This window comes from Lonchura striata, chromosome 1 (genome assembly GCF_046129695.1).
Source record: "Lonchura striata isolate bLonStr1 chromosome 1, bLonStr1.mat, whole genome shotgun sequence".
Classification (NCBI taxonomy): domain Eukaryota; kingdom Metazoa; phylum Chordata; class Aves; order Passeriformes; family Estrildidae; genus Lonchura; species Lonchura striata.
In genome coordinates this window covers 125,030,721-125,058,598 of record NC_134603.1, presented here as the reverse complement: position 1 = coordinate 125,058,598, position 27,878 = coordinate 125,030,721, and the positions used below count along the sequence as shown (strand labels likewise).

General features: G+C 41.9%; 2 protein-coding genes across 3 annotated transcripts; both read left to right on the top strand.

Moving 5' to 3' along the window:
- The first annotated feature begins 266 nt into the window (after positions 1-266).
- Positions 267-15,791, top strand: GPNMB (glycoprotein nmb). 2 transcript variants are annotated; one of them, XM_077787501.1, is made up of 11 exons: positions 267-467; positions 5,358-5,507; positions 6,199-6,342; positions 7,561-7,740; positions 8,806-8,964; positions 9,431-9,739; positions 10,949-11,029; positions 11,721-11,823; positions 12,716-12,921; positions 14,387-14,474; positions 15,218-15,791. In XM_077787501.1, the coding sequence occupies exons 1-11, from the start codon at positions 401-403 to the stop codon at positions 15,369-15,371; spliced, it is 1,641 nt and encodes a 546-aa protein (XP_077643627.1). In that variant the 5' UTR covers positions 267-400; the 3' UTR covers positions 15,372-15,791. The 2 variants fall into 2 exon arrangements, with proteins under 2 accessions (XP_077643627.1, XP_021393724.2); XM_021538049.3 differs by having other exon boundaries at positions 10,907-11,029.
- Positions 15,792-20,187: 4,396 nt separating this feature from the next.
- On the top strand, positions 20,188-26,787 carry MALSU1 (mitochondrial assembly of ribosomal large subunit 1). Its single transcript, XM_021538254.2, has 4 exons — positions 20,188-20,413; positions 21,819-21,997; positions 24,719-24,800; positions 25,986-26,787. The coding sequence occupies exons 1-4, from the start codon at positions 20,188-20,190 to the stop codon at positions 26,162-26,164; spliced, it is 666 nt and encodes a 221-aa protein (XP_021393929.2). The 3' UTR covers positions 26,165-26,787.
- The last annotated feature ends 1,091 nt before the right edge of the window (positions 26,788-27,878 follow it).

Here is a 27,878-nt window from a genome sequence, read left to right as displayed (position 1 = left end):
CAAATCAGGCTGGGGCAAGAGTTAATTTGGATTTCTGGAAATAAGCATTCCTAATTTAAAAACAAATTAAGTACAAAAATTGATCACAGTGCAAAACTAGTATAAAAATGCCTGTGAGGTGAATGGTGTGGCTCCAAACAGGTCTCGCAGTAATCCTAGGGAACGCTGAAAGCAAAGGGAGTGAGTCATAAGCACATGAGCTGAAAGAAGCTGAAGACAAAATCATGCATCTCTGCTTAATTCCATCACATGATGAGTCCCGGGGCCCTTCATTTAATCGGAGAGCAGAGCGGCGGAGAAACCTCAGTCTCACCCCTCCGCGGGACCGGCGGAGTCTCCGTGCGCCGGCTCCGGTCCCGCCGCTGCCCGGCCGCCCCGGCCGCCCCGGCTGTCCCGCACCATGGTCGCCGCTCGCCGCCTCGCCCTGCTGCTCCTGGCCGAAGCGCTGCTGTGCTCTGCCGCCACGCGTGAGTGCCTCCCCAGCCCCGCATCCCTGCCTGGCTCTGCTCCCAGCGCCAAGCCAGCGCACCAAAGCGGCTGCTCGCAGCACCTGCGGTGGTTGCTGGAGCCCTGCCTGCCACCCAGTAGGCGACACCCCAGGGTTGCCTGGCTCGGGGTGGAAAAGCTGCCTGAGAGAAGTGTGCTGAGAGCTGCTCAGTAATCTGTTCCCTGTGCTCCACAGGTACGTGGAGCTGACTGGAGCTAAACCTTGGCTCTCGGCAGCAAATTCTTAGCAATTCTTCCCCAGTTCAAGCATGGCTAAAACGACAGATGCAGAAGGGATTTCACCCAGTTGGCTTGGCCCAGCTGTGGCTGGGAGAGGCCACATCAGAAACAGTGTTCCCACTGTGACGCTTGGACCTGTGGATCCCTAGCCTCAAGGAGCCCAGCCAAGAAATTAGATCTGCAAGCTACAGTGGGCAAGGAGTGGGCTGACCTGCTTCTTTCCAGGTTCCCAATTTGACTCAAGTCTTACCATGACTCCCTGAGCTCAGGGTGGGAATGTAGAAATGGGATTTTAAGCTCAAATTCCAGAATGTACAGTATGGAAATTGAAAACCTTAAAAGCTGAAGTCCATCTGAGCATTCATCTAGCCTTGTACCTGCCTCCAGTGGAGAACAGTACTGGATGTATAACTGCGTAGGTCAGGACACTTTCCCAGCTTTTGATGATTTATAGCATTTATAGAATTGCTTCTGTCAGATGCAGAGTCATTGTATTTAACAGGTTTTACTAGACTTTTTCCATCTGTTCATGCATTTTGGGTTTTCATTGTGACACGTGTAAATTTTTGGGACACACTACATCCTGCCAGCAAAAAATTTCACACCTTAATTGTACCTTATGTGAAGAAGTACCTTTCATGTGCTTAGAATCTGTAACCTGCTGGTTTCATTTGATTCCCCTTAAGTTTTGTACCTTCAGCTTCTACCTCCATGCTGTTCATGGTTCTGTTTTTATATTCTCCCCGTCACCTCCAGGCTTCAAGACACAGTCTCTTTAGCTGTTCCTCATATGGAAACAATTCTACCCTTTTGTAGCATCCCCACCACCTCTCTCTGTATTTTTTCAGCTCTTTTATAGTGATTGAGCTGCAGAGAACAAAACATACAGTACTCAAGACATAGCATTATAAAATGCTGTAATGATCTTCTCATCTTTGTTCTCTGTCTAGCCTTTTCCTAGGTTTTCAACGACCAATGAGTGCTGCATTCAAAATTGTAAAGCTGCAAGATCCCATTTCTGAGTTTAGAGCTAGTTTAGAGCCCCTCATTATCAGTGTAAGGTTACATTTAATTCTGTTGAATTTCATACCATTTTACTCTTGAATCATCTAGTATCATACAGTCTATTACTTTAATGCACAGTCCTCAGCAGATTAAAGAATTTTGCTGTTTACCTCTTTTCCAGATTATGAACATTTAAAATTATTTTAACAATGGAGAAAACTGGGCACTTATTCATAACTTTTTTTTTTAATATCCTAACCAATCATTTACTCATGTGAAATCAATCCTTGGTTCTTATCCCACGGTAACTTAATTGCTTAATGTTCCTTTAGCAAGGGACCTCATCAAGTGCTGTCTGGAACTCAAGCAGGTCAGCCCTGTTCCCATGCTCTCTGTCTCCCTCGCAAAACTCAGAATATGTTTGTGAGCAATGCACTCCTTTTATGGCAAATCGTATTAATGCACTGTACCTACTTGCTCTGTTCTTCACTGCTGTTCCTACCAGCTTCTCCAGCTTGAGCCCCAAAGGGTTTTTTTAATCCTCTAAATCTTCCCTGGAAGTGTTTTTAAAAACTGTCATCACATTTGCCAATTTTTGTTTCTCAGTCACTGAAGCAGTGTTAAGCAAGATGTTACATGCTATGGTTAATAGCTCATTTATTTCACTCTTGAATAACTTCCATACTTGGGCCATCCTATCTAGACAATTTTGTCATTTTGTTGATTTGTTCTATAATTGGGGGGTTTGTGCCAACATTTCATTTTGAGAGATATTCTCTGTCATTGTAAAAAAAAATTCTATCACAGAAAACCCCTATGTCCTTCCATTGTGATTGACAATATAAACCAATTTACCTATTTGACTTCTGTGGTACCCCTTTACCTTCTCTGAATGCTTCTTTTTCATCTACATCATCTTTTGGCCCTATACGTCCTGGCAAGCTTTCCAACTTAGTTTATATTTGGTGAAAAATGAAAAAAACCTATAATTTGTAGTTTTTATTTTTTTTCAAGTTGTTCCTCAAATTCTTTTTTGTTCTGCTATATTATGTTTCTATACATAACTTTAAAAAGTTTATGTTACAGTCTGGTGCCATTCCATCAGTCTTTTTGTTTCTAATATACTTTTATCCTCTTTAGCTGGGTCATCTTTCTATTCCTGCTGTCCTAACATTGGTGCTCATTCTCTCTTTCATGGCTGATACACTTTCACAGGAAATACTGAACTTGTCTCTGCTACATTTTTCACAAAAATGAAAGCCAGAATGAGAAAGAAGAAAGTCAATCAAAGTATAAGATCTTTTCCCCTATGATTACCTCACCAAAACTATTACAGGAATCTCTTCCTTGGAGCATAACATTACTCTGTCTATTTTGAACTGAATTGCTCTAATTTTGGTTATGACCAACATCTGTTCTTGAGTGGTTTTCATTGTTAAAAAAGAAATACATTAAAGCTTTTTGTTCCTTTAAATTCACCAACTGAAAATCTTCAGTTCCATGTGTTAAAGAAACCAGTGCAGAAGTCTTTCCTCATCTGAAAGACCATTTTTGTCTTGTCCTGAAGCTTGTGAAATGTTTTATATGTGACTGAAAGCACATCAGAAAGGCAAAGAAATACCTAAGCAGCTTGTGATTTAGAAGCAGTAACAACAGCTATTACTGAACTAGAAAAATAATTCTTAATTCAAGGATTGTTAATGAAAACACAAAATTAAAAGCATTTATAAAGTTAAAAGTGCCCCAGCTGTTTTTGATAAATTGAACATTTGGAAAAAAACAATGATTGAAAAGCGTTGATCTGACAAAATCAAAATATTTTTATTTGTTAAATAATTTTTAGATAAAATCAAGGAGAATGGGAAAAATGAATTACAAAAATTATGTAGTTATTTACTTTTGAATGAGATATTAATTTAATGATACCTAAAGTGTAATTGAACTTGATAAGCCTTTGTGAAGTACTTTTATGGTTACTAATTTGTTTTTTTCCTGAGCAAAGTTTCTGAGCAACAACATTACCAAACTCTTCTTCTGACCAAGACTCAAAACAATACAGCATGTGAACCAGGTCATTAAGTAAATACCACTCATAATGTTATGCTTTCTCTAATCAAAAAATATTAAATCTGCAGGAAAGACATTATTCAAGTGATTTAAGTGAGACTGCAGGGAGTTCCTGGAGGGCAAAAGACTGTGGGAGATTGTGTCTCTGAGTAAAAAATCTGTTCTTTTCCTTAAACCATTCAGTCTTCAAGAGTGAGGAGAGAGCTCCCAGGATCAGCTCAGAGTGGGGATGGGACTGGCCAAGGGATGTTCTTCCTGCCCAGCAGCAATCTCACTGGGCAATAAAACACCAAAAGAAACCAGCCTCTTCTTCTGAGCTGTTTCTCCGATTCTCTCTTGCAGTAAAATTAGGAGCCACCCACCTCTAAAATGATGCTTAAACTGGCTACACCTGCTCTGTGTCTTTTCCAAAGCTTGGAGAAATTCCAACACTACCGGTTAGGTTACAGCATACAGGGCAATTCTTGCCCTTCTTACAGGTCTTTGCATTTTCCCTTAAGTCATCCAGAACTTTGTTGCACTTGGGTAAAAATCTAAGTAGCATTCTGCACCAGCTGTACCTTTACAATAAAGCCATGGAAAGCAGAACTTCTAACTCCCTTAACGTTGTGACAGAATGGCACACCCAGCGTTACCTTGCCTGATTAACATGGCAAAGCCCTTCAAAGCCTCCAGGCTTTCATGGAACTGTGCTCATGAGCCCTCTTACTAATATATTTTTATGGCATCCTACAGTGGCCAACATGTTCCTACAGGTTACTTGGATATTTTTACATTGCCTTCCACTATATGTGCTTTGTGACAGAAAGAGGGATCCTAGAAGCCTGGGAAAAGTTTAAGCCCATCATTTGTAGTAATATGAGAAGAAAGAGGTTATTGAAGTTATTTAATATTGGAGCCATTTCTAAATAAAAGGCATGAAGCTAATATGTTATTGTTGTTATATTATAAACACATTGAATTTACTATTCAGCTCTAAATTTCCTTTTCTGGAAATACCAGCTTCTGTTATAATTGGTTCCACGCCTCCCACCCAAACCACCAGCCAACTCACCAAACGAGCTGCACTGGGTCAAAACTAATTCCTGGCAAAACTTCCACTAGAGCACAACTCAGACACAGAATTAATTTATCCTGTTAGCCTTTTACTTGTAGATTTATGACCAGGCAAAGCAGTCAGAAATCAAGCAACCTCTGTGCAGAGAGCCTGACCGTTGCAGGGTTATGTAAACTCTGCAAAGCATTGCTCTGATACAATCAAAACATTGTAAACATTTTTATTCTTTGTCTGGGAAGCTTGCAATACTGCAAGTAGAAAAATATGTCAGTCTGACAGTGGAGGAATTCTCTTTATGTCGATTATAGTTGATGTAAGTGTTTATAGCTGCAATGATAAAATTCCATCCTTTTCTACTGGTGGAAAGTATTCTGCCAGTACATGATTAAAGTTCAGCACAAGAGTAATGTTTTTATAGAGTAGTAGGGAAAACTTTTTTACACTTTTTGTAATGCAAAAAAAATTGCATTACATTAATATTGATGTTTGTTTTTCTGTCTAGGGTTTCAAGATGTGTTGAGCCATGGAAGTACTACTCCTGTCACATCCTATAAGAAGCTGCAAGGCTGGTATAGCGATCAAAATAAATGGAATGAAAAACTTTATCCTTTCTGGGAAGAAGGAGATCCCAGATGGAAGGACTGCTGGAAAGGTGATAGCACACTTGAAAAAAACTGTAGTGGCCACAAAATCCACCACAGTGCAGAGTGCAGGTGCTATAGAGCGTTTTCATAGGAGCAATATCCACTGCTGCACAGAATGGCAAGTTAGAGATGATTGGGTTTGATACCATTCCCAGTGGGTTGTCTGAGGAAGCAGAACAGTGAGTTATTTCATTAAATGCTTTCCCATTATGACTAATATCAGACATTGATACTTATCAAGAAGTACTGATGGTCAGGGCTCCAGCACAATCCATTACATGAAACATGCCCTGGAGGACAGGCAGTTTCAACTGCTGCCTCAGTAGGGCACATGGGCTTCAGACTGACAGCTTCAGCAAAGACCATGTTTATTGTCATCTGGTCTGAGTTGAAGGCAAATGACTATCCCTGGGGAGAAACAAAATTTTTCTCCTTTGAAATATATTGACCCCCACAGGTAGAAAACTATATTCTTAGCTCTAGGACGAAACATGGCAGAGCAGTAGGTGATCTGGGGGCATACGCTGAATCCCTCTGATTGTTTGGTTTTGGTAAGGTCTCAAGTGACTTAGGAGCACAAAAGCCCTTAGAAACAGAGTAACCCAGAAAACATTTCTAATGTAAAGGGTGCACAGTTGATGGCAGGTTCTGCTCCGATGCGCCCCTTACTGCAGCGAAGCCCGATTTTCTTTTCTACAGGTGGAAGGGTGACAGCCAAACTGGACAGTGACAGCCCAGCACTGGTAGGATCCAACGTGAGCTTTGTTGTGACTCTCCAGTTTCCCAAGTGCCAGACAGAAGATAATGATGGCAACATAGTATACAGGAGAAATTGTACCCAGGGTAGGTAATGGCAATTTCCCTGCACCACGCTCACATCTGCCTGGTGCTGCTGTGAGTGTGTCACTGAGCTCTGAAAGCATCACGGGTACACCCAATGAACAGGAGCCCTGCTGGATTGAACTGATAACTGATAACACCTACCTGTGCATACCCAGCCTGTGCCACACCAGTTTTTTCTTAAGATAACTGTGTTATTTTTAGTGCTCTGTCCCACTGCACTACACTGACCAGGTAATTTGAGACTGACCATTGTTATAAGATTTCCTCCCCAAAAACAGTCACATAATCTGACTTCCCAAAAGGACTGTTACTGCTTTTCAGCTCAGGCACGATGTTGCACAATTACACTGTTTTCTTTCAAACTTATAAAGCTGTCAATTTATAAAATTGAGGGAGTTTTTTCAGTTATGAATTGTAGAATTCAGTTAACCATATCTGCACAAAAGAGTAAATCTCACACTTCCGCATTATAGGAATTAGAAATTAACAAATAAATATCTAAAAATCAAGCAATATGTTCCTCAGAAAATCACCCTTTTTCATCTTTTTTTTGCTACATGGAGAAAAAAGCCTATCATAAGTCTAGTGTTTTAAGTTGCTGGATCTAGAACAACACATACTGTTGTACCTTTCATCCTCTGAATGCATAAATGTTCAACAAATTTTTTTACTGATCAAAGTAATTTTTATTTCAAGGCATATCAGCAAGTTTTTTGTCAGCCTAAATTGCACTTAACTATCTAATATTTTGTTAGCAGCTTGTATCCATACTCTACTTAATATCTGCTGTGCTGTTTTGGGGAGGAAACTTCCTATTTACTATTCAGAAAATGACAGAAATTCATGTCCAATTTATTTAAAGGTGCCATAGAAAACTTTTCTGACAAAACAAATAAAGTCACTTCCTTACAGTGCTTTCATAGCCACTCTTTATACTTAAAATTTTAGATTCAGATTTGGATTAGTGGCCCATGAGACGGTAAAGTTTTTTTTAAACTTCTTAGTCAAATAGCACCAAGACAGAACCATTTTGTATTTACATTAAAAACCAAACAAAGCACAACTTCAGGAAAAAAGAATTAATGTCAGTCTAAAAATACCCCACTTCACCTGTTGTTTAAATGCAGAGACTGCTATTACCTGTGGTACTTACCTTCTGTTTTCTGACTCTCTGTACATTTCTCAGTTGACCAGAACATGTCCTATTTCTATCCTTAGATCCTCCAGCTTCCATGGATCAGCAAGTCTATGTCTACAACTGGACTGAATGGACTGACAGCTGTGGCTGGGAAAACTGCACAAGCAACAACAGCCATAATGTATTCCCGGATGGGCGTTCTTTCCCTCATTACCCTGGCTGGAGGAGAAGGAACTTTGTCTATGTGTTTCACACTTTTGGTTAGTACTACAACACATGCCTCAGTTGGGGTGATGCTGCAAATCTTATATTCCCTTTGTACACAACTCATTTGTCAAGTATGTTTTACTAAAAGTGCTTTAAAAATGATTCCACACTCTTGGGTGGAAATACTGAATTAATTCCCCACTTTTCCAGAGGGGCTATCAGTTGTTTGACCTAGAAATCATGGATTACCAGAAGATTCTCTTTAAACCTGCATTCACAATACTATCGTTGAAGAAAATTAATTTCCTTTCAGTATTACTCAAGATCTTTTTCTAGGAAAACAGAGAGTCTGAGCAGGTCAGTCAGATTTATTCACAGTTCACTGCCATTTAAGACTTTTAGATTTAAGAGAGAACACAGTGCTGTGTATCACCAGTTTAACAGTGCAACACTTCTTGTCTCTAGGGAGGTGAGAACTGCCACTGGCTGTGCTGCTGCTCTGGTCACAGATGCTGATTTTCAATGTTTCCTGCTCTGAGTTGGGCTATTCCTGCCATTGGTTATGTACTAAATCTTAGTGCCTTCAGTTTGCCTGGCTAGATCAGCATTATTGTCAGTATCAGTATGAGTAATAATAATAGCATTATTCCAAATTTTATGCAGAGGTGATACTATTTACCTACCTCAGTCAGCTGTTAAAAAGACAAATAATCAAATATATTAAAATGGTTCTAGAGTATGAAGTAAGAGGTATTGTATCGTCTGGCTATGCTGAAAGCAAACACAAGATCGCTTAAAATGCCTCACACCATCCACTACATAATCCTAATGACTTAATGTAATGTATCTGCTTTGGAAAGTTGTAGATGTCTTGGCAATTTTTTCTTGGATTAGTGAAACTGGGGACATCTTTTTGACAACTTTGAAAAACCAGAATTTATGTGAGTAAACACCGTAAAAGTATCCAGTCCTTCAAAATCACCTGTCAGATTACTGGGAGACATTTCTAAACTATTAACTTTGATTTTGACAATCTAAGATTCTCAGAGACTTTGCCTCTCATTAACCAACTCGTGGCGAGGCAGAGGGGAAAATGTTAAGTTCATGTTCTGTTTCAGGTCAGTATTACCAAACGACGGGACGATCTTCAGCGAAGTTTTCAGTCAACACAGCAAATATCAGTCTTGGCGAACATGGGATGGCAGTGTCCATTTACAGGAGAGGGCACTCGGGATTTGTTCCAGTTGCCAGAGCAAAAACTCTCTACTCTGTAACAGGTGAGCATGCTGGAATCAGCTGTAGTGACATAATGGGGATATTTGTTGCTTAGCTGTTAAAAAATTCAGCACAAGCATCGTCTGGCACGAAAAGAAGACATTGGCCTGAGAAAGGTTTTTAGCATGAAAGTGGAATCTCTGGCAAATTGCCTTGAGTAGCTTAAGTAATCGTTTTGTCTAGCTCAGTAGTGACCCCTCCACTTTGTAATGGAAAACTATTTATGAGAGATAATACAGTCTTCCACAGATGTCTGTGATTCCTCATTTGTTCCCATATTTTTCCTGCTGTTTCCTACTGACATTCACTCCTCAGGTCATAAATCAAATTAAAGTAGACACCTGTGTTAAAGATACCATGTTTGCATCTCACATTCTGGCTGTTGCTGTTCAGGGGCATTGGAATTGTATATAGTTTGCAGCCAGGTATCTCTGCTTTATTTATTTACCTCTTTTCTCCTCCCCCCAGACAAAATTCCAGTAATTGTGAGTATGTTCCAAAAACATGACCGCAACATCTCAGACTCCATTTTCATCAAAGACTCGCCAATTACATTTGATGTGAAGATCCATGATCCCAGCTACTATCTGAATAATTCTGCCATCTCCTACAAGTGGAACTTCGGAGATGGAAGTGGCTTATTTGTAGCCAGCGGTTCTAGTACATCTCACACCTACACTCTGCAAGGAAACTTCACTCTGAATTTAACTGTCCAAGCCATTATACCTGTACCTTGCAAGCCAGTAACACCCACTGCACCACCGCCCACCGCAGCAGGTAAGCATTTATCAAACAGCACTGGCATTAGGAGCTATGCTAAAACTCTGTATTCTGATGTTTTAAGTTAATATCTTTAGTAGTTTTACTGTCATCATGAGACAGCTGCAAGCCTCTGGAAACTCTCTATAAAATTGGCTTAGATACAGAATCAATAAGCATTAACTCTTCTAGGATTCTATGGTAGGGATCACTTACACACTTAACTCCTTATGCATCCAGTTCTACCACCGCAGTGTACATTTGTACTTGCAGCATACAAAGGTCTTCAGGTGAACATAAATGTAAGTTTGTGTTCTCTCCACCACACCTAGTCTGGAGATTCTAGCCTTGTCTACTCAGGGTCATCTTCTGAGGAAAAATGTAAATTTCAAGTGAGAAAAAGGAATTTCAGAACACTCTTATAGCAAGTTCCTTTCTGGATTGCATTAACTTCCATCCAAAATTAAATGAGAGTAGATTAAACTAGAAAAACCTAGTCATATTCAAAAATATGAGATTTCCACATGGCATTAACCCAGAAGAGCTTTTCCACTTTAAATTTATTGACTATACATATTTCAGATTAACTTTTATTATATTCAGCATTGGTTTATAATCTCAGAGGGTTTTAAGAAGGCCTGCAGTTTCAGCCATAATAATACTACTGCGAAACTGTAAATGTGGCTATATTTTTCAAATTTCATATTTTTAATATGTGCTCTTACCAAAATATGGAGTGAGAATGAAAAATGAAAGGAAATATATAATTTTCACCACTTCTCCTCTTCACTTTTCCACTAGCTGTAATGTAGAGCAGCAGGAAAATACCAGCTTTTTAAAAAGCATTTTAAATATTTTATTTGCCTTTGGACTTCTTATATAATTGATCTGGGGATTTTAAAGAAGTATTTAATTGTATTACACCTTGTAGTCTCCCTTTTATTTCACAGAGATGGGTGACTAGCCAGGTGGTTTTTGGAGTGAGGCCACTCTAGGGTTCTAAAGCTGGGCACATGTGTTTTCTTTACGGATTACTGCCATGAGCTCATAGCACAGATACACACACAGCTGCAAACTGACAGCCTATGGAATGAAGGCAGATGGAACATGTGTCTGTGCTCAGAACACCCCTAAGCAGAACTTATTCTAAAGTTGTTGCATCCCTATTTCTTCTGCCTCAAACAGTTACAACCAGACCATCTTCTGATTCTGACTCTTCTCCCACAGTCGAGTTGGAGGAGGATAATCCTGATGGAGGCTGCCACATTTACAGGAATGGGTACTATGGAAGTAGTATTGATGTTGTAGGTAAGGATGTGGGTCAACACCTGAACAGAGGAATGGTGTTAACAATGAACAACAATGCATGGTAGAAATAATGTTTATTTAAACACATTTTTATCAATTACATGAGATCCACAAAAAGATCCTTCTCATGGACATAGCTGAGAGTTTTAAGGATTAATGTACAGACATCTAACTGGCTGACTTTGGTTTCTGCCTGTGCTCTGCCAGGGGCTAGTTGCAGAGGTTATGACCCCTTGCTTTCAGACATGTGGGGCTGGACCTTGGTCTGGATCCCTGCTGATGGCTGACCCCATGTGCTGCTGGGGATGTGCATTGTGTCACTCCTTTCTCTGTCGCCAGCTTCTGAACATGCCACAGCAGGAGCACATGGGCAGAGGAGGAGGTTTACATAAGGTTGAACTGACCTTTGAATGCAGAGAAATCTCATGTAGTGGGAAGTGGTTTAGCAAAAATAAGGAAATAAATAATAATAATGAGGGGAAAAAAAGGCAGATCAGAAAGGACCAGCCTCACAGGGAAAGCTCTGGAAAATATCTCAGCTTTCAAAGCCTTCAAGAGGAATGTTAAGGGAGGGAGTAGGTTATGAAAAACAAGACCTGAACTGAGCATCAGCCAAACACTCGAGGTTCAATACACATATATTTCAAAGCTTGTCATGTGTCCTACAGTTGATGTGTGTTTCCTTTCCCAGAGGGAATCCTCGAGGTAAATATTATTCAGATGACAAGCATCCAGATGACAGAAAGTCAAGCTGAAAACTCACTGGTTGACTTTGTTGTTACCTGCCAAGGGAGGTAAGTCTGTGAATGAAGCTGTCAATCTTCCCTGTTTAAAACTAATTAGGTGCTGGAATGTTGTATGCACTTAGATGCAGATGTACAAACAAAATTTGGGAACTGCAGTGTTTCTATTTCTTGATGGGAACTAAAGATAATGAAAGTCTCATTTTTAAACTGTGCCAACAGAGGCTACTGCCAGGGACTTAGGATTCAGAGCAAATATCCAGTCTCAGTGAAAACAAGGGACTGATTGAGGGGAAAAAACAATTTACAATCTCCTGGCCAAGACAAGATTTCAGCATTTACAGTAAAGTGGAAAGCAGTTTACTGAAATTGTAAGGAAATCCTTTATTTTTGGCCATGAGTTTTTGACACTTGGAGTACATGGGTGAGTCCAAGAAACTTCTTGGATGCAAAAGCATTGGGCTAGTATTCCTAGATCTTAGAAGGTTAGAATTGAGAGGGCTAAGAAGTACAAGAAACACTGTGGTAATACAACTGGAATACAGTTAAACTCTCCTAAGGGAGTATTTTCTTTTCCAGCACATGCTACTATTTAAAAGAATCTGCATTCTTTTCTTAAGGATGTGTATTAAAGTTAATGGACTTTATAAGTTGATTTGATGCAGGTAATCCTGTGATCACCATAAAATGTTAAATGATAAGCAAAATAAGCAGATAATTATACAGATTGTATACATGCATTCTATATAAAATCCACACGTACATATATTAATGTACAGGTATGCAAAAAAAACATATCCTATTAATAAAATACACTTAAATCACTATCGTGCCACTGATTTCAACAGGCACCAGCATAAAACTGGTGCACCAGTGTAATGTGTAATGGGCTAACTGGGCTGGCAGGACTCCACAGATGCAATGTGCTCTCTTCCCATGCCAGTCTCCCCACAGATGTCTGCACAGTAGTTTCTGACCCTTCGTGCCAGGTGTCCAAGAGTGTGGTATGTGACCCCGTCACCGTCACGGATGAATGTTTACTCACCATCAGGAGAGCTTTTGAGGAACCTGGGACCTACTGTATAAACATCACCCTGGGTGACGACACAAGTCAAGCCCTTGCCAGTGCCCTGATTTCTGTAAATGGAGGTGAGTCCACAAAGAACAGATGTGGGTAGTTGGTGAAAAGCTTCTCCCTCTGGTCATTTGCCTGCAGGAGGAAAGAGCACAGGAACACATAGCAGGGTTCTTATTGTGCCTGGAAGCCTCACCTGAGACTGCAGCAGCTTGTCTAAGAGACCATGCAAAGATAAAATGATGATTATTTTCCTGGGGGAATTGTAGGTGTTAGACCTTGGTTTGACTTTTGTTTACAATCCAATGAGTACAGTAATTACACAAACTATTCAGTATTGTAGAATATGAGCCATTCTTAAGCCATAATGTAATTTTCCACAGAAAAATGTTGGGCAGAAAAGCAGGTGGAGAACATGCCAGCCAGCCCACTCCACACACAGAGAGATAGCAGAAACAGAGGGGAATTCAGCTCATTTGAGACAGAATCAAAGTCTGAAGCACAGCTGGCTGCCCTGGGCCCTCTTTACTGCCCATGGGCCTTGACATGGTTTCTATTTCTATATGAGGATAAGATTAATCATGTTCTGGAATGATCTGTGTAACATCCAGTGACTACAGAGTCTGCCCAGGGTAATTGTTTCTGAAGAGGAGCTTTACCTTTGGTTGGATATGTGTCTATCTCATAGCTATTAAAGCAGACTTTGACAGAACCAGCTATGAAACTCAGCCTCAGTCAGAAGTCTAAAAGATAGTTCTGCCTCTCTGCTTCCACTTCATTGCCCTCTTGACTTCCTATTACAGTGTCCTAGTGACTCTTCTGAACTCTCTAATTACTATCAGCCAAACAACTGACCCTTTGTGGTCATTTTCCATAGCATTTTTGATGGTTCTATTTAATCTAGGTGTACTGAAATCAGTTCACTGTGAATAAGGCACAATGCCTGACCTCTAAGTGCATTCTGGTTCTGAAACTGCAGAAGGGTTTTCCTCAACTGTATTCACAGAGACTAGCTTTAGCCCAGGAAAGCTGGTCTGTCTAGGTTTCCTCCAGAGGGCAAAGCTGACTTGAACTTTGGGGCTTCTGCTATAATCAAAGCAGAATTAGGATCTAAGTGAGGTTGCTGCTTTAAATCACCTTCTGGATGAGCCTATCTAATTTCGTCAAAGTTATTCTGTAGTCAGTGTTCACACATTTCTCCAGCATAACAAACAGCAAAGATCAAATTAGCTTCACCTTGTGGGGTGCCAACAGGGCCCTTCATTCCCCTCCATGCTGGAAGGGTAGCCATGTGTCTGAGGAGCACAGCTCAGAACTGGCAAAGTACAACTCGCACTCTGGTGGAATCAAGAATTACATGGATTAGGATGTGAAAGCACCACCTCCTGCCAGTCACTGACCTCCAATGCTTAGCATATTAGAATTACTAATTGTGCTTCAATTCGTACAGCAATAAGTAAAAATGGCATTTTCTTTGGAAGGTCTATCTCACTGTAAAATAGAGGCTAACTTTTAATCAATCTACTTTCTGAATTATAGGAGCATCATCTCGAACAACAGAAGGTGTCTTTATATTTCTTGGCTTGTTGGCAGTATTTGTTACCATTGGGGCATTTGTCCTTTACAAGTAAGTTGCTAGTTTCTGTGATTAAAAACAGTTCAAAGAATTGTCAAAATATTATTTAAATTAATGAACCAAACAATTTAAATTTGCTTTAGCTACATTTTTGCTTCTTTACTATTGCAGCTCAAAATTCTCTGGCAAATATTCAAGAAAATAAGATTACTGGTTCAGGCCACAAAACTATTGGAAAACAAGCAGATGTTGAGGACTTTTAAAAAAAAAAATTACATTCTGTGTCTATAAGCGCAAACAGTAATTCTAGCAGGCCTGGGAACTTCATCTAAGCAGAAAGCAAACTCAAATTGCATGATGTAATTTATATATGCAATGAAACCAAACAAATTCTTCATTAAATTATTGATTAATAAATTCTTTGGGGAAAAGATGCTGAGCATTCAGCCAGTAGTTAACAGAAGCACACGTTGCTGCATTGTTAGTTTGGAAGTTTCTGATGAGACTTTGAGACTGCACAAAGACTCCTGAGTCGTGTGTGCTCACCCTTCCCAGTGAGTGGTGAGAAACACACTTTCATGGAGCAGCAGTACTCCAGTACTCCTTCTCCCTAACCAGGCCCCTGTCACCACTACTGACCTATGGCTGCCAGACATCAGATTTGATTGAACAGGGAAGGAGGAGGGAGAATGCATGATGAGCACATGATCACTGCTTTTATGCACTGGTCACATGCTAAATATGCACCCTCCTTTAAAAGTCTTTCAGCAACTAACTGTTCACATTTCTTGCAGGAGATACAAGCAATACAAGCCTATTGAGAGGAGTGCAGAACAAACAGAGAAGCAGGAGGGATTTACTACTTACTTCAGCACTTTCAAAGCCATTTTCTTCCCTAATAGCACTGAGAGAAATCCTCTGCTTAAGAGTAAACCAGGCATTGTTTAAACCTTTAGTGTAAGACTGACTATTAGATTAAGTACAGAGCTTGTATCTGAACTGTACTTTAATGGGGCTTTCTTGTTGTTATAAAAAAACCCCAGGGAGTAAGGTGAAAGCACATATAGATGGGATGGTAACTTTTGGGGCTTGGTGCAATTAGCAACATTAAAGTAGTCTTTTATAGAAAAACAAGGAGATAGTTTTAAGCACTTGCTATTCTTGCTTGTGATGTAGAATATACTCTTCTGAATTACTAATACCCCCTCCACCCCCACACCCCTATCTGGCTTTTCTTATTTCTAGGTTAACAACCTGCAAAATTAATCACATCCACAATCGGAAAGGGGGGAAGGGAAAGAGGTTAATTAAAAAAAAAAGAAGACAAAAACCCCCAACAGCCAACCAACTTGTAAACTGTTTTTATTGTTGCTTACTGCCTTAGCAGGATTAATGTCTTTGCTGTAAAGAGAGACATGGGGGGCAAGCTCGTGTTGTGTCTGTGGAATGAAACGTGCCATGGCCTATTCCCAGGCATTGGCACTGAACTGCTGCCACTGTCACACTGCTCAGGAAGCCCTTGCACAGACTGGCCCCAGGCGAGCCAGCTCCCCACCAAGCAAACCCCAGATTCTGGGAACCACCAGAGGCACAGTCCCCCACTGTGAGTTTGGCAGCAGCCACCATGTTTTCCAGGGTTCAATAGCATGGGTGCAGCTCATTAAATGCCAGTTGGCCTCAGGGCCAGAAAACAGGGCTGGACACACTCAGCTTCCCACTGGACATGGCTACCAGTGCATGAGTCTCACTATAAACTAGACCACAGGCACCCAAGCAATGAGATGAGGCTCATGGGCTTGGCTCTCCCTGTTGAAACTTTGAGCCCCATGTAAAATTCTGAGTTGCAACTACTGATGCTGCCTTTGCCTCCTTTGCTTCCATTGGTCTTGAGACACTGGACTGGCACCACTGCTCCCAAGGGGCAGACATGCTCCATGTCCAATGAAGGGTCAGCAGAAGAAGGGATCTAGCAGGAAGGGGTAGCATTCAGCTGCCTTTTCCTCTTCTTGTTTCATTTCTGCCTTTCCTGCTGTAAAGACATAAATTTCTGATTGCTCCTCCATCCCTCTGACCACTAAATCAAGTAAAAGAAAACGCCAAGATAAATAAAATGCTCTACTCCAGTTTCTGCTTTTACATGATGCACCTTAGAAAATGTAAACTTATGCAAAATCAATGTGCCTTCCCTTGCTCACTCGAGCTCCAATTCTGTTAAAAGAACTCATTCTGAGGCCTTCCACAAGTGATCTGGCCTCATAGCCACACATGCTCATCACTCAGCATCATGGCATTTCACAGTGTGAGATGAGCACAAACTGCTGAAGGCTGGCTCACTGGATGATGAGAAAAGGAAGGCATCTTATTTGCAGAAAGAGAAGAGGTTGATATAAAGGTTCACAGAGATGTGCAAGCAGACCAAAAATTCTTTATAGCTTATGTTTCAATAAACTCCTTTGTTGTTAGCAAAGGTTATAGCTAAAAACGGAGGCTGGGCAAATGACCTTACACAATCCATTTCTAAACACTGAATTATTTGAAGATCTGTATTTCAATATAATTAGCTTATTTAACATGTCTTGAAACATCTCTGATACATACTGTTTTCTGTTCCTGTGGGAAAACTTATAAATACACTTTCCTAGTGTTTTAGCAGATCTTCCAAATGCTTATCATTTGTAATCTGAATCTAGTCTTCACTGCCCCTTCCCAGTGTGCACAGATACCTTTCAATGACTTAAGGATATTTAAAAAAAAAAAAATGCAAATCCCAACATACCTGTGAGATTAATTCTTTAGCTCTAAAATTCAACTGCCCATTTTCTTCTTTTGTTTCCAGGTTTTCCCATTATTTTAATTCTTTTGTGGCTATTTCAGTTATTAAAAGCAGTGTATTTGCTATTGTTCCCTCTTCCTCATATATAACATCCTCTTTTTCAAGAACTAGCAACTCAAATTATTTTCTGACTTAAACAGGAAACATATTTTCTGCAAAAATTGCTGTTTAAGTGTTATGTCCTCTGTTATCAGTCAGGCAGGACTGTAATTTGTATTTGTTGCTCTAGCTTAAGGCAGGACAGGGGTTTAGTGGAAAGCTTAAGATGACCTGTAATGAAGCATGAAAACATAAAATCTGTCACAGCTTAGGATCAGTGAAGATGCAGGCTACCACCTGGGCTACGTGCAGAAAACATCTTGTTTCTGTAAAATACTGCATTTTAGATGCTCAGAGACATCTTAAGCTTTTGCAGAGAAAACAGCTTTCAGGCATATGTTAAGAACTTTTTTATACTTTAACCTAAGTATTAGGAATATCTTGCACTATCTCCCTTTAAGTGCCATGTCAGAATACTACATATTTATATGATGATTTTGCCTTTTCAGCTGTAACTTCTATTTCATACATCTTTACTTTTATACAATGGAATTTAATTGCTGCACTGACAAATAAACGATGTAATGATTTTAAAGAGTTCGCTGCTTTGTCTCAGAACGACAAACTGCAACATAAGCAACTTGATGAGTTGCCCAGTTATTGATCAAAAGAGTGTCTACCTCCATAAAACACAGGATCTGCCTTACCCTCAGTTCACACCTGCCTCTACCATGGGTTACCAAGCTGATTTTGCAGTCTCCCTTCAAGTGTACTCAGAGCAATGGCACCACAAACCTGAAAAGCAAGGAGATTTTCTTAACACCCAGATGACACAATTTCAGAACAGATCAGGATACAAATGAGCTTCATGTCCTTCAAAGGCAAGAACAGCTGACAAACAACAGATTTGTGAATGTCAGCAAATGTTACAAGACAGGTTTCAGGCATTCCCTTTGGAGAAATAACATCAAGAATGACATCAAAGATAAATGTACATTGTCTTCATAGAAAGAACACCCTTTCAAACATGTCTTCAAGAGAAACAGAAACATCAGTTGGGTAGCAAGTTTGTTAAGAATTGCTTTTAAAAATGAGCTGTTATTTCAAGCCACTTATTTTGTTCCTTCCCCCTTTTTTTTCTTGAATATTTTTTATAGCACACAATTAAGGCTCATCAGATGTGGCATTTTTTTCTTACCAGAAGTATTTCTAAGTTGAAACCAAAGCTAAAAAACACCAGACTTTGAAGGAATTGTAGAGGAATGAAACAAAACTTTGCAAGAGTCATCCAGCCACTGTGGCTTATTAGTACAATCAATTCCAGCTTCATGCAGCATAGTCAAATTTTCTTCAATGATAAAGCTTGTATCATTACAGCTCCTTATAATTCACACAGAATTCCATAATCCCAGATTTGTTAGGTTGGAAGGGACCTCTAGAGATCATCTAGTCCAGACCCCCAGCCAAGTCAGGGTGCCCTACAGCAAATGACACAGGAGATGTGTCCAGGTGGGTTTGGAATGTCTAAAGAGAGGGAGACTCCAGGACCTCCCTGCGCACCCTATCCCAGTGCTCCACCACCCTCAATGTAAAGAAGTTCTTCCTCATGTTTAGGTGAAACTTCTTTTAGTTTATGGTCACTGCTCTTTGCCCTGTTGCTGGGCACCACCAGAAGGAGTCTGGCACCGTCCATGACTATGTCTCTTAACCCTTAATATCATTATTTGACCATCATACTTGGTGAGAGTGGGAAAAACATTCCAAATGGCAATTCTCTTAGTGTTCCTGTAAATTCCAGGATTTCCAGAGGAAGGAGGTGGAGGGATATGTTTTACCCACATTAAATACAAATGCTTAAAGTTCATAATTTCTTGACAACTTTCTCCATAGCAAACCAAGCATAACAAGACTACTAACCTGTGCCCATTAACAACACCATGCAGGAATTACACAAACAGAAAACATGTTCCACATGAAAATCATGTTAGTTTCAAACACGGTGCAGTTTTTTAGGCAAAATTGTAGTCTATAAAAGGGGGCAAAAGGCATGACCTGGGCTATGTGGTTTAGGTGTATATGGAAGTGCCCATGTACTGTACCTGCCCCTTTCCAGCTGCCCAACAACCCTGCACAACACAGCAGGAATGATCTTCCCTCTCAAATCCAGACATGTCAAACCATCTTTAAAATTGATGGTTATTCAGCTGTCCTCTGGCCCATGGTACCAAAAAGCCTCCTTCAGGGTGTATCCCCAGGTTAACCAGCATCTTTTTCTGGCTCCAGAATCTATCGGCCAGACGAAAGCCCAACAGATCAGCTGCACCTGGCTGGGCGGACAAGCGAGACCACAAGGTTGAGGAGCAACAGAACAATGGGAAATGGCTTCAAATTGAACGATAGTAGGTTTAGGTATTAGGAAAAAAGTTCTTTACTGTGAGGGTGGTGAGGCACTGAAACAGATTGCTCAGAGAAGTTGTGGATGCCTCATCCCTGGCAAGACTAGGTTGGATAGGGCTCTCGGCCACCGTCTAGCGGAAGGTGTCCTTGCCCTCGGCAGGCAGGGGGGTGCTGGATGATCTTTAAGGTCCTTTCCAACCCAAGCCTTTCTACGCTCCCGCGATCCCGGGCGAGGCGGAGCGCCCGCCCCGCTCCCAGCGGCCGCTCCGCGCCGCGGCCCGACGGGCAGGCGGCTGGGCCAATCAGAGGCGGGGGCGGCCCCGCCGCCGGCCAATGGCGGAGCGGCGCGCCGGGAGGGGCGGGGCGCGGGCCGGCATGTGGCGGGCGCTGGCGGCGGCCCGACGGGCAGGCTGCTGGGCCAATCAGACTCGGGGGCGGCCCCGCCGCCGGCCAATGGCGAAGCGGCGCGCCGGGAGGGGCGGGGCGCGGGCCGGCATGTGGCGGGCGCTGGCGGCGGCCCGGCCGCTCCTGCGGCCGCTCGGGGCCGGGGGCGCCCCGCGGGCGGAGCCGCCGCTACTCCGGGCCCCGCCGCTACTCCGGGCCCCGCCGCTACTCCGGGCCCCGCCGCTACTCCGGGCCCCGCCGCGTCGGGGCTGCGCGGCGACGGGAGGCGGAGGCGGGCCCGGGGCGCTGGGGGCGGCGGAGCGGTGCCAGCCGGCAGGTAGGGCCCAGCCCGGGGCCGCGCTGCGGCGGTGCCCAGGGGACGTGGAGCGGCGTGTGACGCCTCCTGAGGAAGGGGCTGCCCGGCACGGCGGAGGATCCGCGCCGTGCCCAGTGCGGTGGGGTCGGCCGGGAGCGCGCAGCCTGCCGCGGAGCGCGGAGCCGCGTGTGAGGAGCTGCCGCCCGGCCGCGGGGCTGCTGGGCCGGGCAAGCCGCCCCTAGCTGGCAGCCTCACGACGGCTGCAAGGCCGGAGGGCGCTGGGTTGTGGCTGTAGCTGCCCAGCAAAGCTCCTCTAGCCCGGATCTGACCGTGACCAGCAGTGCCTGGGGATGTTTAGGACATCCGTTCTCTAGGCAGGCTCTGGAGACTTCTCGGGCAAGTTTGTGACTTGTAACTGCTGTGTCTGGAGGACCTGTGGCCATTGCTAATTTTCAAGATGCGTGACCACAACAAAAAATTGAAAGAGTGCCCTGAGCTGGAAGCCTTACGTTTGCAGAGATCTCATCCAGTTTCATATCCCCATTCATGCATATCATTGTAGCTATTGTTCCTTTGTTTGGCTTTTTCTTTATATTGGGAAATACAAAGCTTGGCTCTGTGCTGGTGCTCAGTCTGCACTAACGCTCATTTTATAGTGGCAGATTTGCACTGCTGACAGATTCAAATTATGCCTAAAGTGTGCATACAATTTGCATCTACCTAATTAGGACAAATTAGAAATAAACTGATTTAATGGTGTGAACAGAACATAGTTTCACTGATTTACTGCTTTGTAGGCAGGCTTCCTTAAACTCTTGAAGGACTAAAGCTTCGTCTACAACATCATGACAGATCAGGCTAGGGAAAAACAAAAAAAAAAAGTGGCTTTACTCCACCTGCAGATAAAAAAAATGTCTTCATTCTGCATCATGTCAGCTCCCTTTTTAAAATATTGGTTTCTTCTACTTAGGATTCTAGAATGCTTTAATCACAATGTATTATCACAGATTGTTGAAAAGCATTGTTCTGAAATATTTTCAGTTTTGTCTGTTGTTTTAATAATGTCTGTTGGAGTACGTTAAGTTTAATTCATCTACATTGACGAGTGTGAGGATATTATTGGCATTTAAATAGCAGCAACAAGAAATAAATAAGTTGGCAAAAACCAAAATTTCATTTAGGTAACTGTTACATCTAGTGATAATGTTGTTTACTGGAAGACTGCTTACTTCTCTGCTTTGGTGGCTGTAAAGATGATTTTGAAAAATCTGCCATTCACGTTGCATTGTCAGTAGAAAACCAAACTCCACAGTGAGTGACTAGCTTAGGCTGTAATTCAGTTAATTGTTATTTTATGGCTCTAAATGGTTTATTTTTGCAATTAAAAAAGAAAATTTGCCTGTACTATTTTTTCTATGCACTCCAGGTACTGTTCTTCCAGAGTTTAACATTGACTTGGTTGTAGCGCTGCTGAGGCAAGAAAATGCTAAAGACATCTGTGTCATCCATCTATCTCCAGAATTAAAATACTGTGATTATTTTATAATTGTGAGTGGATTTTCAACACGGCATCTTCATGCAATGGCAAATTACATGCTGAAAATGGTAAGACAGTTCTTGCTGCTCTGTCTGAGTTTTGGGAATGCTTTTAAGTGTTGTGAAGGGAATTTTCCCAGGATTGCATGTGTAGGGATGTACCAGGTAGGATGAAACTGATGACATTGTCATTTAATCGTGAATAAATCTAGGAAGTAACTGAGGGTTTTTTCCTTTAGCAGTACTACAAAAAATATAGGTATTATGTTTTTGAAACAGAACTCTCTGTATGTAGAGCACTGAGGACATCACAGGCTGGAACATGAATGATGTGAGATGGTGATGATGACCTGTGTCTACCTTATGTTTGTCCAGCAAACACCATTGCTATTCCCAGTCATTCAAAATAGCTTTATCTGGCTGTTCGCAAACCTTGATCCTTAAAGTTCCCACTTTCTCAGATATATTGTAAGGCTGGAAAAAAAGTTGGCCTCTTAAGAGGCACAGGATCCTCTCATGAGCTTTAAGCAAACTTGTAGCTAATCGTCACCCTGCTGTGCATGTACTGCAGGAGAGGAGAAGCAGCAGTAGCCATCCTTGCACAGAAATCCTCTGCTGTTTAGCTTTGGAACAAAGAACTTTTCAGTACAGGAACAGAGGTCAGAATAAAATTACTGGTCAAGCTTAGAGATGAGGGAGAAACTTTCTTGCCTGAGAAGAGCAATGCGACTGTTAAAAAGCACAGCATGAGGAGTATGACCAGCCCCATCAGTCAGCTGTCTGTACTCAGCCTGGAGTTTGCCTTCTCACCACCCACTTTATTTCCCTTTCTGACCCCGTTTTTCCGTTCACTTTTGGTTTTGCTTTCTTCCTTCCAATCCTACTGATTTCAGCTGTGAGATTCATGGGGGAAAGGAGAGTGGGAGAGATGGTTTAGCTTTTCAGGGCCTTTCTGAGCAGGTATGGGGTGTTTCTTGTGTTCTCTGCAGAAACTGGGGCATCTTTGCAAACCAAAATTCTGTCTTAAGCTGGAAGTTGCATTAATGTGATAGGAATATGCTAAATCAGAGTGCTTGGTATGTACTCTATTCCTTGTATAACTTGCTAGTCTTAACAGCTTTTCATTTCTCCCAGACCAGGAGAGATCAGTGAGTACCACCTGCCTTGAAAAACATGTTTGGGCTTCATGGCTGCACCCTCTGGTGGCTGTAAAAGCAGCAATTTTGCAAGGGCAGAGCCTCTTGGGAGGCATGGTATCCTCCTGGGCTTCCTGAGAAACTGGGAAGCCTGGTCAAGTACTTGGGGGTGGCTGAGTTTGTCTCACATTGGAAATTTTCAAAGTTAAAAAGGAACTGAAGCTTAAGATGTAAAGCAGAGCCGGTGCCCCAGAGTGCTGCCAGGCCGTTGGCAAGCTTTACTGTCTTTCCTAAACTACTGTGATTTACTTGCAGTAAAACAAAGAGGTGCTCATGTGTAGCATGGGGTCTTCTTCCTGTTCTGCTTCCAGGAGCTTGTGAATGGCAAAGGCCCACATCCCCATCTAGTTTCATGTCAGAGGAAGATGCTAACACTTGACTGTATTGTAATTGTTCACCTTACACAGCCTCTAAGGACAAGGCTTGGAAGCTTGTAGTAGGGATCAGCCTTTGCAGCCTGATGATAGCTGATGGCAGTTCACACTGGGCTTTTTTAACATTTTGATCAGACTGTTGGACTCTTTTGAAGGTGCCTCACAAGCCATCCTAAAGAAAGAAAGGTAGAACTGGTTCTGAGTTAACATTTTGAAAGTTTTCCATGCTGGCTTGCAAACTAGCATCATTACCCAGCACCTGATGTTGTGTGGAGCAACCAGGAACAGCTGCATTTTGTGATAAGTGCATTCCCAGTGAAGTGAGACTCATTTGCCAGCCAGCCATGCTGGTACATGTTGTTTTGTAGTTCTGGCTTCCAAGGCAGAATGGACTGTTGGAGCCATTTCTGTTGATACTCCTTGTATCGACAGGAAAAAGTAGATTATGGCCAGATCTGAAAGTGACCATGCTTCAGCCTTGAGCTGTCAAATTTTTCCAGCTCTGGTGGGTGTTTGGGTTCTTCATGTACTGGCTGGGGAGAGCTGAGCCTCTCAAGCTGGCATCACAAAAGCCACCACGTGCTGCACAAAGAACTACCCACTTTCCCTGACTGACTTTGTGCAGCCCTGCTTTGAGCTGCCCCCTCCCCTCTCCCAGGTGGAAGTCTGTGTACTGATCCCGCTTTCCCCAGCATGCAGCAAGTGTTGGGTGTGTGCCCTCAAGAGGCAGGAGGCTGGTTTGAATGTCTTCCTCATGGTGGGGGTTGAAACTTGGTTTTGCCCCATTCCCTTCTATCTGAGAAGAGAATAAGCTCAGCATCTCCATTTCTGCATCCTCAACCTGCCAGTGTAAACCACCAGTGAAAGGTATGAGAAATAAAACCTGGTGGTGGCAGCTATAGAGACCCAGAAATGTAAAGAATACTGTAAGCAGTTCTATTTAATATTCATCTTGATAAAAGATATGTACAAAATTCTTGGACAACAGTATGGGAATCCTGAGCATTAGGATTTCAGATCTGAGTAATCTGGAGGTATTTTCCAGTACTGCAATTGTAAATTAGCCTTTTTCTGTTGTGCAGACCCCAGGACCAGCATGAAGCAATTTAACCCATTTAAGCTTTAAAACAACTCAGCAAAGTCAAGCTTCTCTGTTAGGTTTGAATGCTTTTTAAAAAATGCAAAAAACCCAGTTTTCTGCCATTCTTTTTTTTTCTCAGTACAAGCATCTCAAAGAAGAAGGTTGTCCTCATACTCAGATTGAAGGAAAACAGACAGATGACTGGCTGTGCATTGATTTTGGTAAATATTTATGACCCTGAGAAAAATAAAGTTCTGCATGAGCTCTTTGTTGACAGAAGCATTTCACTGTGAGCCCTGGTTGCTGTGGAAAGTTCTCAGTACTCTGCTGTTTGGGAATTCCAGTTGTTGCTTGAAGTCACTGAGATAAGAAATGATTTTCCATTAAATATCTTTGGTGCTGAGAAAAAACAGTAACTACTCTTCAGTGGCTAAAACAGGTCCTAATAAAGTGAAGGTAACAATAGTTGGGGGAAAAAAGCTTCAGTCAGTTTCCACAGGTGTCTGTAATACATGCTTGGGTAAATGGGAGCCCATTGTACACTGCCTTACTAGTGAACTGTTGAACAGACTTTTCCCCTGTCCAGATCATACCATCACATGGGGTAAAACCTCAATCCTAAGAAATTGAGTTTAATTCTTTATTCTACAAGTGTGAAACTCTGCACAATTATAAAATACTACATTCAAAAAGCAGTTATTCTTCACAGCTACCCCCAGGCTTAATGTTTTGACCTAAAAGATGAAAACTTCACTTATGGATGAGTGAGGAGCACTGCAGCCACAGATGTTAAGCCTTGGCTACTTAATGATGATAATTATTTGTGGTTATTACTGAAAATCAATTGGAATTTCAGGGAAGAACTACAGAAAAGTGCATTAGACAAACACTGGAATTGACATTCTCTGCTGTTGTTTGCACAGAATTAACAAAACCAGAAAAACTTAGTGCTTCAAAGGTTCAACCTATTTAATTGTAAAAACTGCCTGAGAAGTGTGAGGAACACAGCTATGAAAAATTAGTTGGCTTTAGCAGAATGCTGACAATACAAGGCAGCTGAAAATCCAGCTGTCACCTTGGGGGACTCTTTCAAGTGAAATTCCTTTTGTATTTCTTCTGTCCCATAGAAGTCATAATTTCTTTGGTTTGGAGTCTTGTGATAGTGTCTTACTTCAAAGTATTGTGTCTCATATCTTGTTACTGTAGTCTTGGAGTTTTTTGAAAGACTGACCAATTCCTAAAACTGCTTGAGAACTGGAAGCAGCAGCTTAGGAAGGGACTTTTATCAGCTGCCATGTTGTATCTAGCCATAAAGGGGGTGGAGGGCTTGAACTCTTTGCTCAGCTGAAGGTGTAGTGGTGCTTTACCGTTCCTATTAATTCATTGTGAATCTCTGTTCTGTGCAGGTAGCATAGTGGTGCATTTCATGCTGCCAGAGACACGAGAAGTTTATGAACTGGAGAAGCTGTGGACTCTTGGTCCCTACGATGACCAGTTAGCACAGATGACTCCACAGTCCCTGCCAAAAGACTTTATCTTTGGACTGACTCCCAACAGCAGTGATCATCTCGAGACAAGAACTTAAAGCAGCTACTGTATGGAAAGAGGATGAGTGTGCCTGAATCATACAGTCTTGAGAACGGAGTAGTCAGTGCAGTTGATCAGTACAAAATAGTGTATTTATTGGACATACCTAGGTAGAGTTCTGAGCAAGCTAAAGTGAGCAGAATCATAGAATCAATAAGACTGGAAAAAATGCCTTAAGAATCCAACCATGAAATGTCAAAGAAGGAAACCTATTGGAGCTTCCCAGGGGAGCCATTGGCTTAGTGGAGTTTGCAGTGAGAAGAGTGGGGCAAAGAGAGCTGCTTAAGCTGGAACTCATGCTCAGCCTCTAGAATAATTGTTTTTCTAATATCTTTGAAAGACACGCTGTAGTGGCAGTGAAAACGGACTGGAGTGCTATAAGGAAAAACTGAAATAGTACAGTTGAGATGATGCTTCTTGTGTTAAGCCATTTGCTTCGGGTCACAATAAAGCAAGTCATGGTCTGAAGGGGGGACAGAAAACATTCTGGTGTTACTGAGAACATAAAAGCTGAGAGCAACAGTGGCAAATAAATGTGCTTTGAGTTATCAGAACAGTAAATCAGTTTTCCAGCCAAGGCAAACCTGGTTTTAATAATAATAAAAAAAGCCCCAAACTGAAGTACTTCAATTGCTTGTTTTCATGTGAGAGGATTCAGCTCATCCTGTATGTGCAGTTGACTCCTCTCCTAGCTTTCCTCTCACCTACTTTCTGTAAAGGGACACAGACAATACACTATGACAATGGAAACCTTCAACTCTTTGAAGTGGGAAAAAAGTTCCATAGGAATCCCTTGGTCACTGAGCATTACTTGCTGCTAATGGACTATTCAGCACTTTCAGAAGTCACTGTTCAGTGCATTCTTAGCATGACTGATGCACAGCCTGATGACCAGTTAAAGAACTTCAAGGTGGTAACCAACTTGTCTGTGTAAGACAAGATGCTTTTCTGTACTATAGGACAGAGGTTTCATCACTGGATTTGAATCTCTTCCTCCTGGAGAAGTTTGCTCTGCCATGTATCAGAAAGCAGAAACAGGAGGTCCTGAGGGTAATCACCTTTTTTTCCACATAGCCCCACAAATTAATGCAAGCCCTGTCTGCATCTCTGCCCTGCACAGCAACTTCTGTTTGTAATGCTCAAAGCAAGCCTGGTTTTTGTACCTAGAGCTGTGTTGGTCAGGAGGAGGAGTGTTTGTTTAAAAAGTCCAAACAAACCAAACCCCACTTTTCCCTCTATTTCAGGTCATGTTTTCTTGCTGTGTCTTACTTATATTTTTTAATGAATGATAGCTTCCAAGGTCACCTGCTCTTTGATACAAGGCAGCAGATAGTTCTGCAATTACGGGTATTAAGTGTAGTTAAACCATGGAGATAAAGCATCTTTGCCCACAAACCAAATACGTTGTTGGGAAATACAAGTGCAGAGAAAGGTTTTCAAAATTCTTCATGACACTTCTTGAAAGTAATCACATGGGAGAAAGATAACCTTGACTGTCTTACAGCCTGATGAGTTCTAAATCAGGCATTTCCTCCTCGGAGTGATGTGTAGGAGTAACTTCGACTCATTCCCTGAAACATTTCCCTTTTACTGCTGTTGGAGATAAGTAATATGTGACGAATAGAGGTAGGTTCAGCAAACATTACACCATTATATGAACCCACATTTAGTAACCAGAGCCACATACAGTATCCTGTCTGAAAGAACAGTAA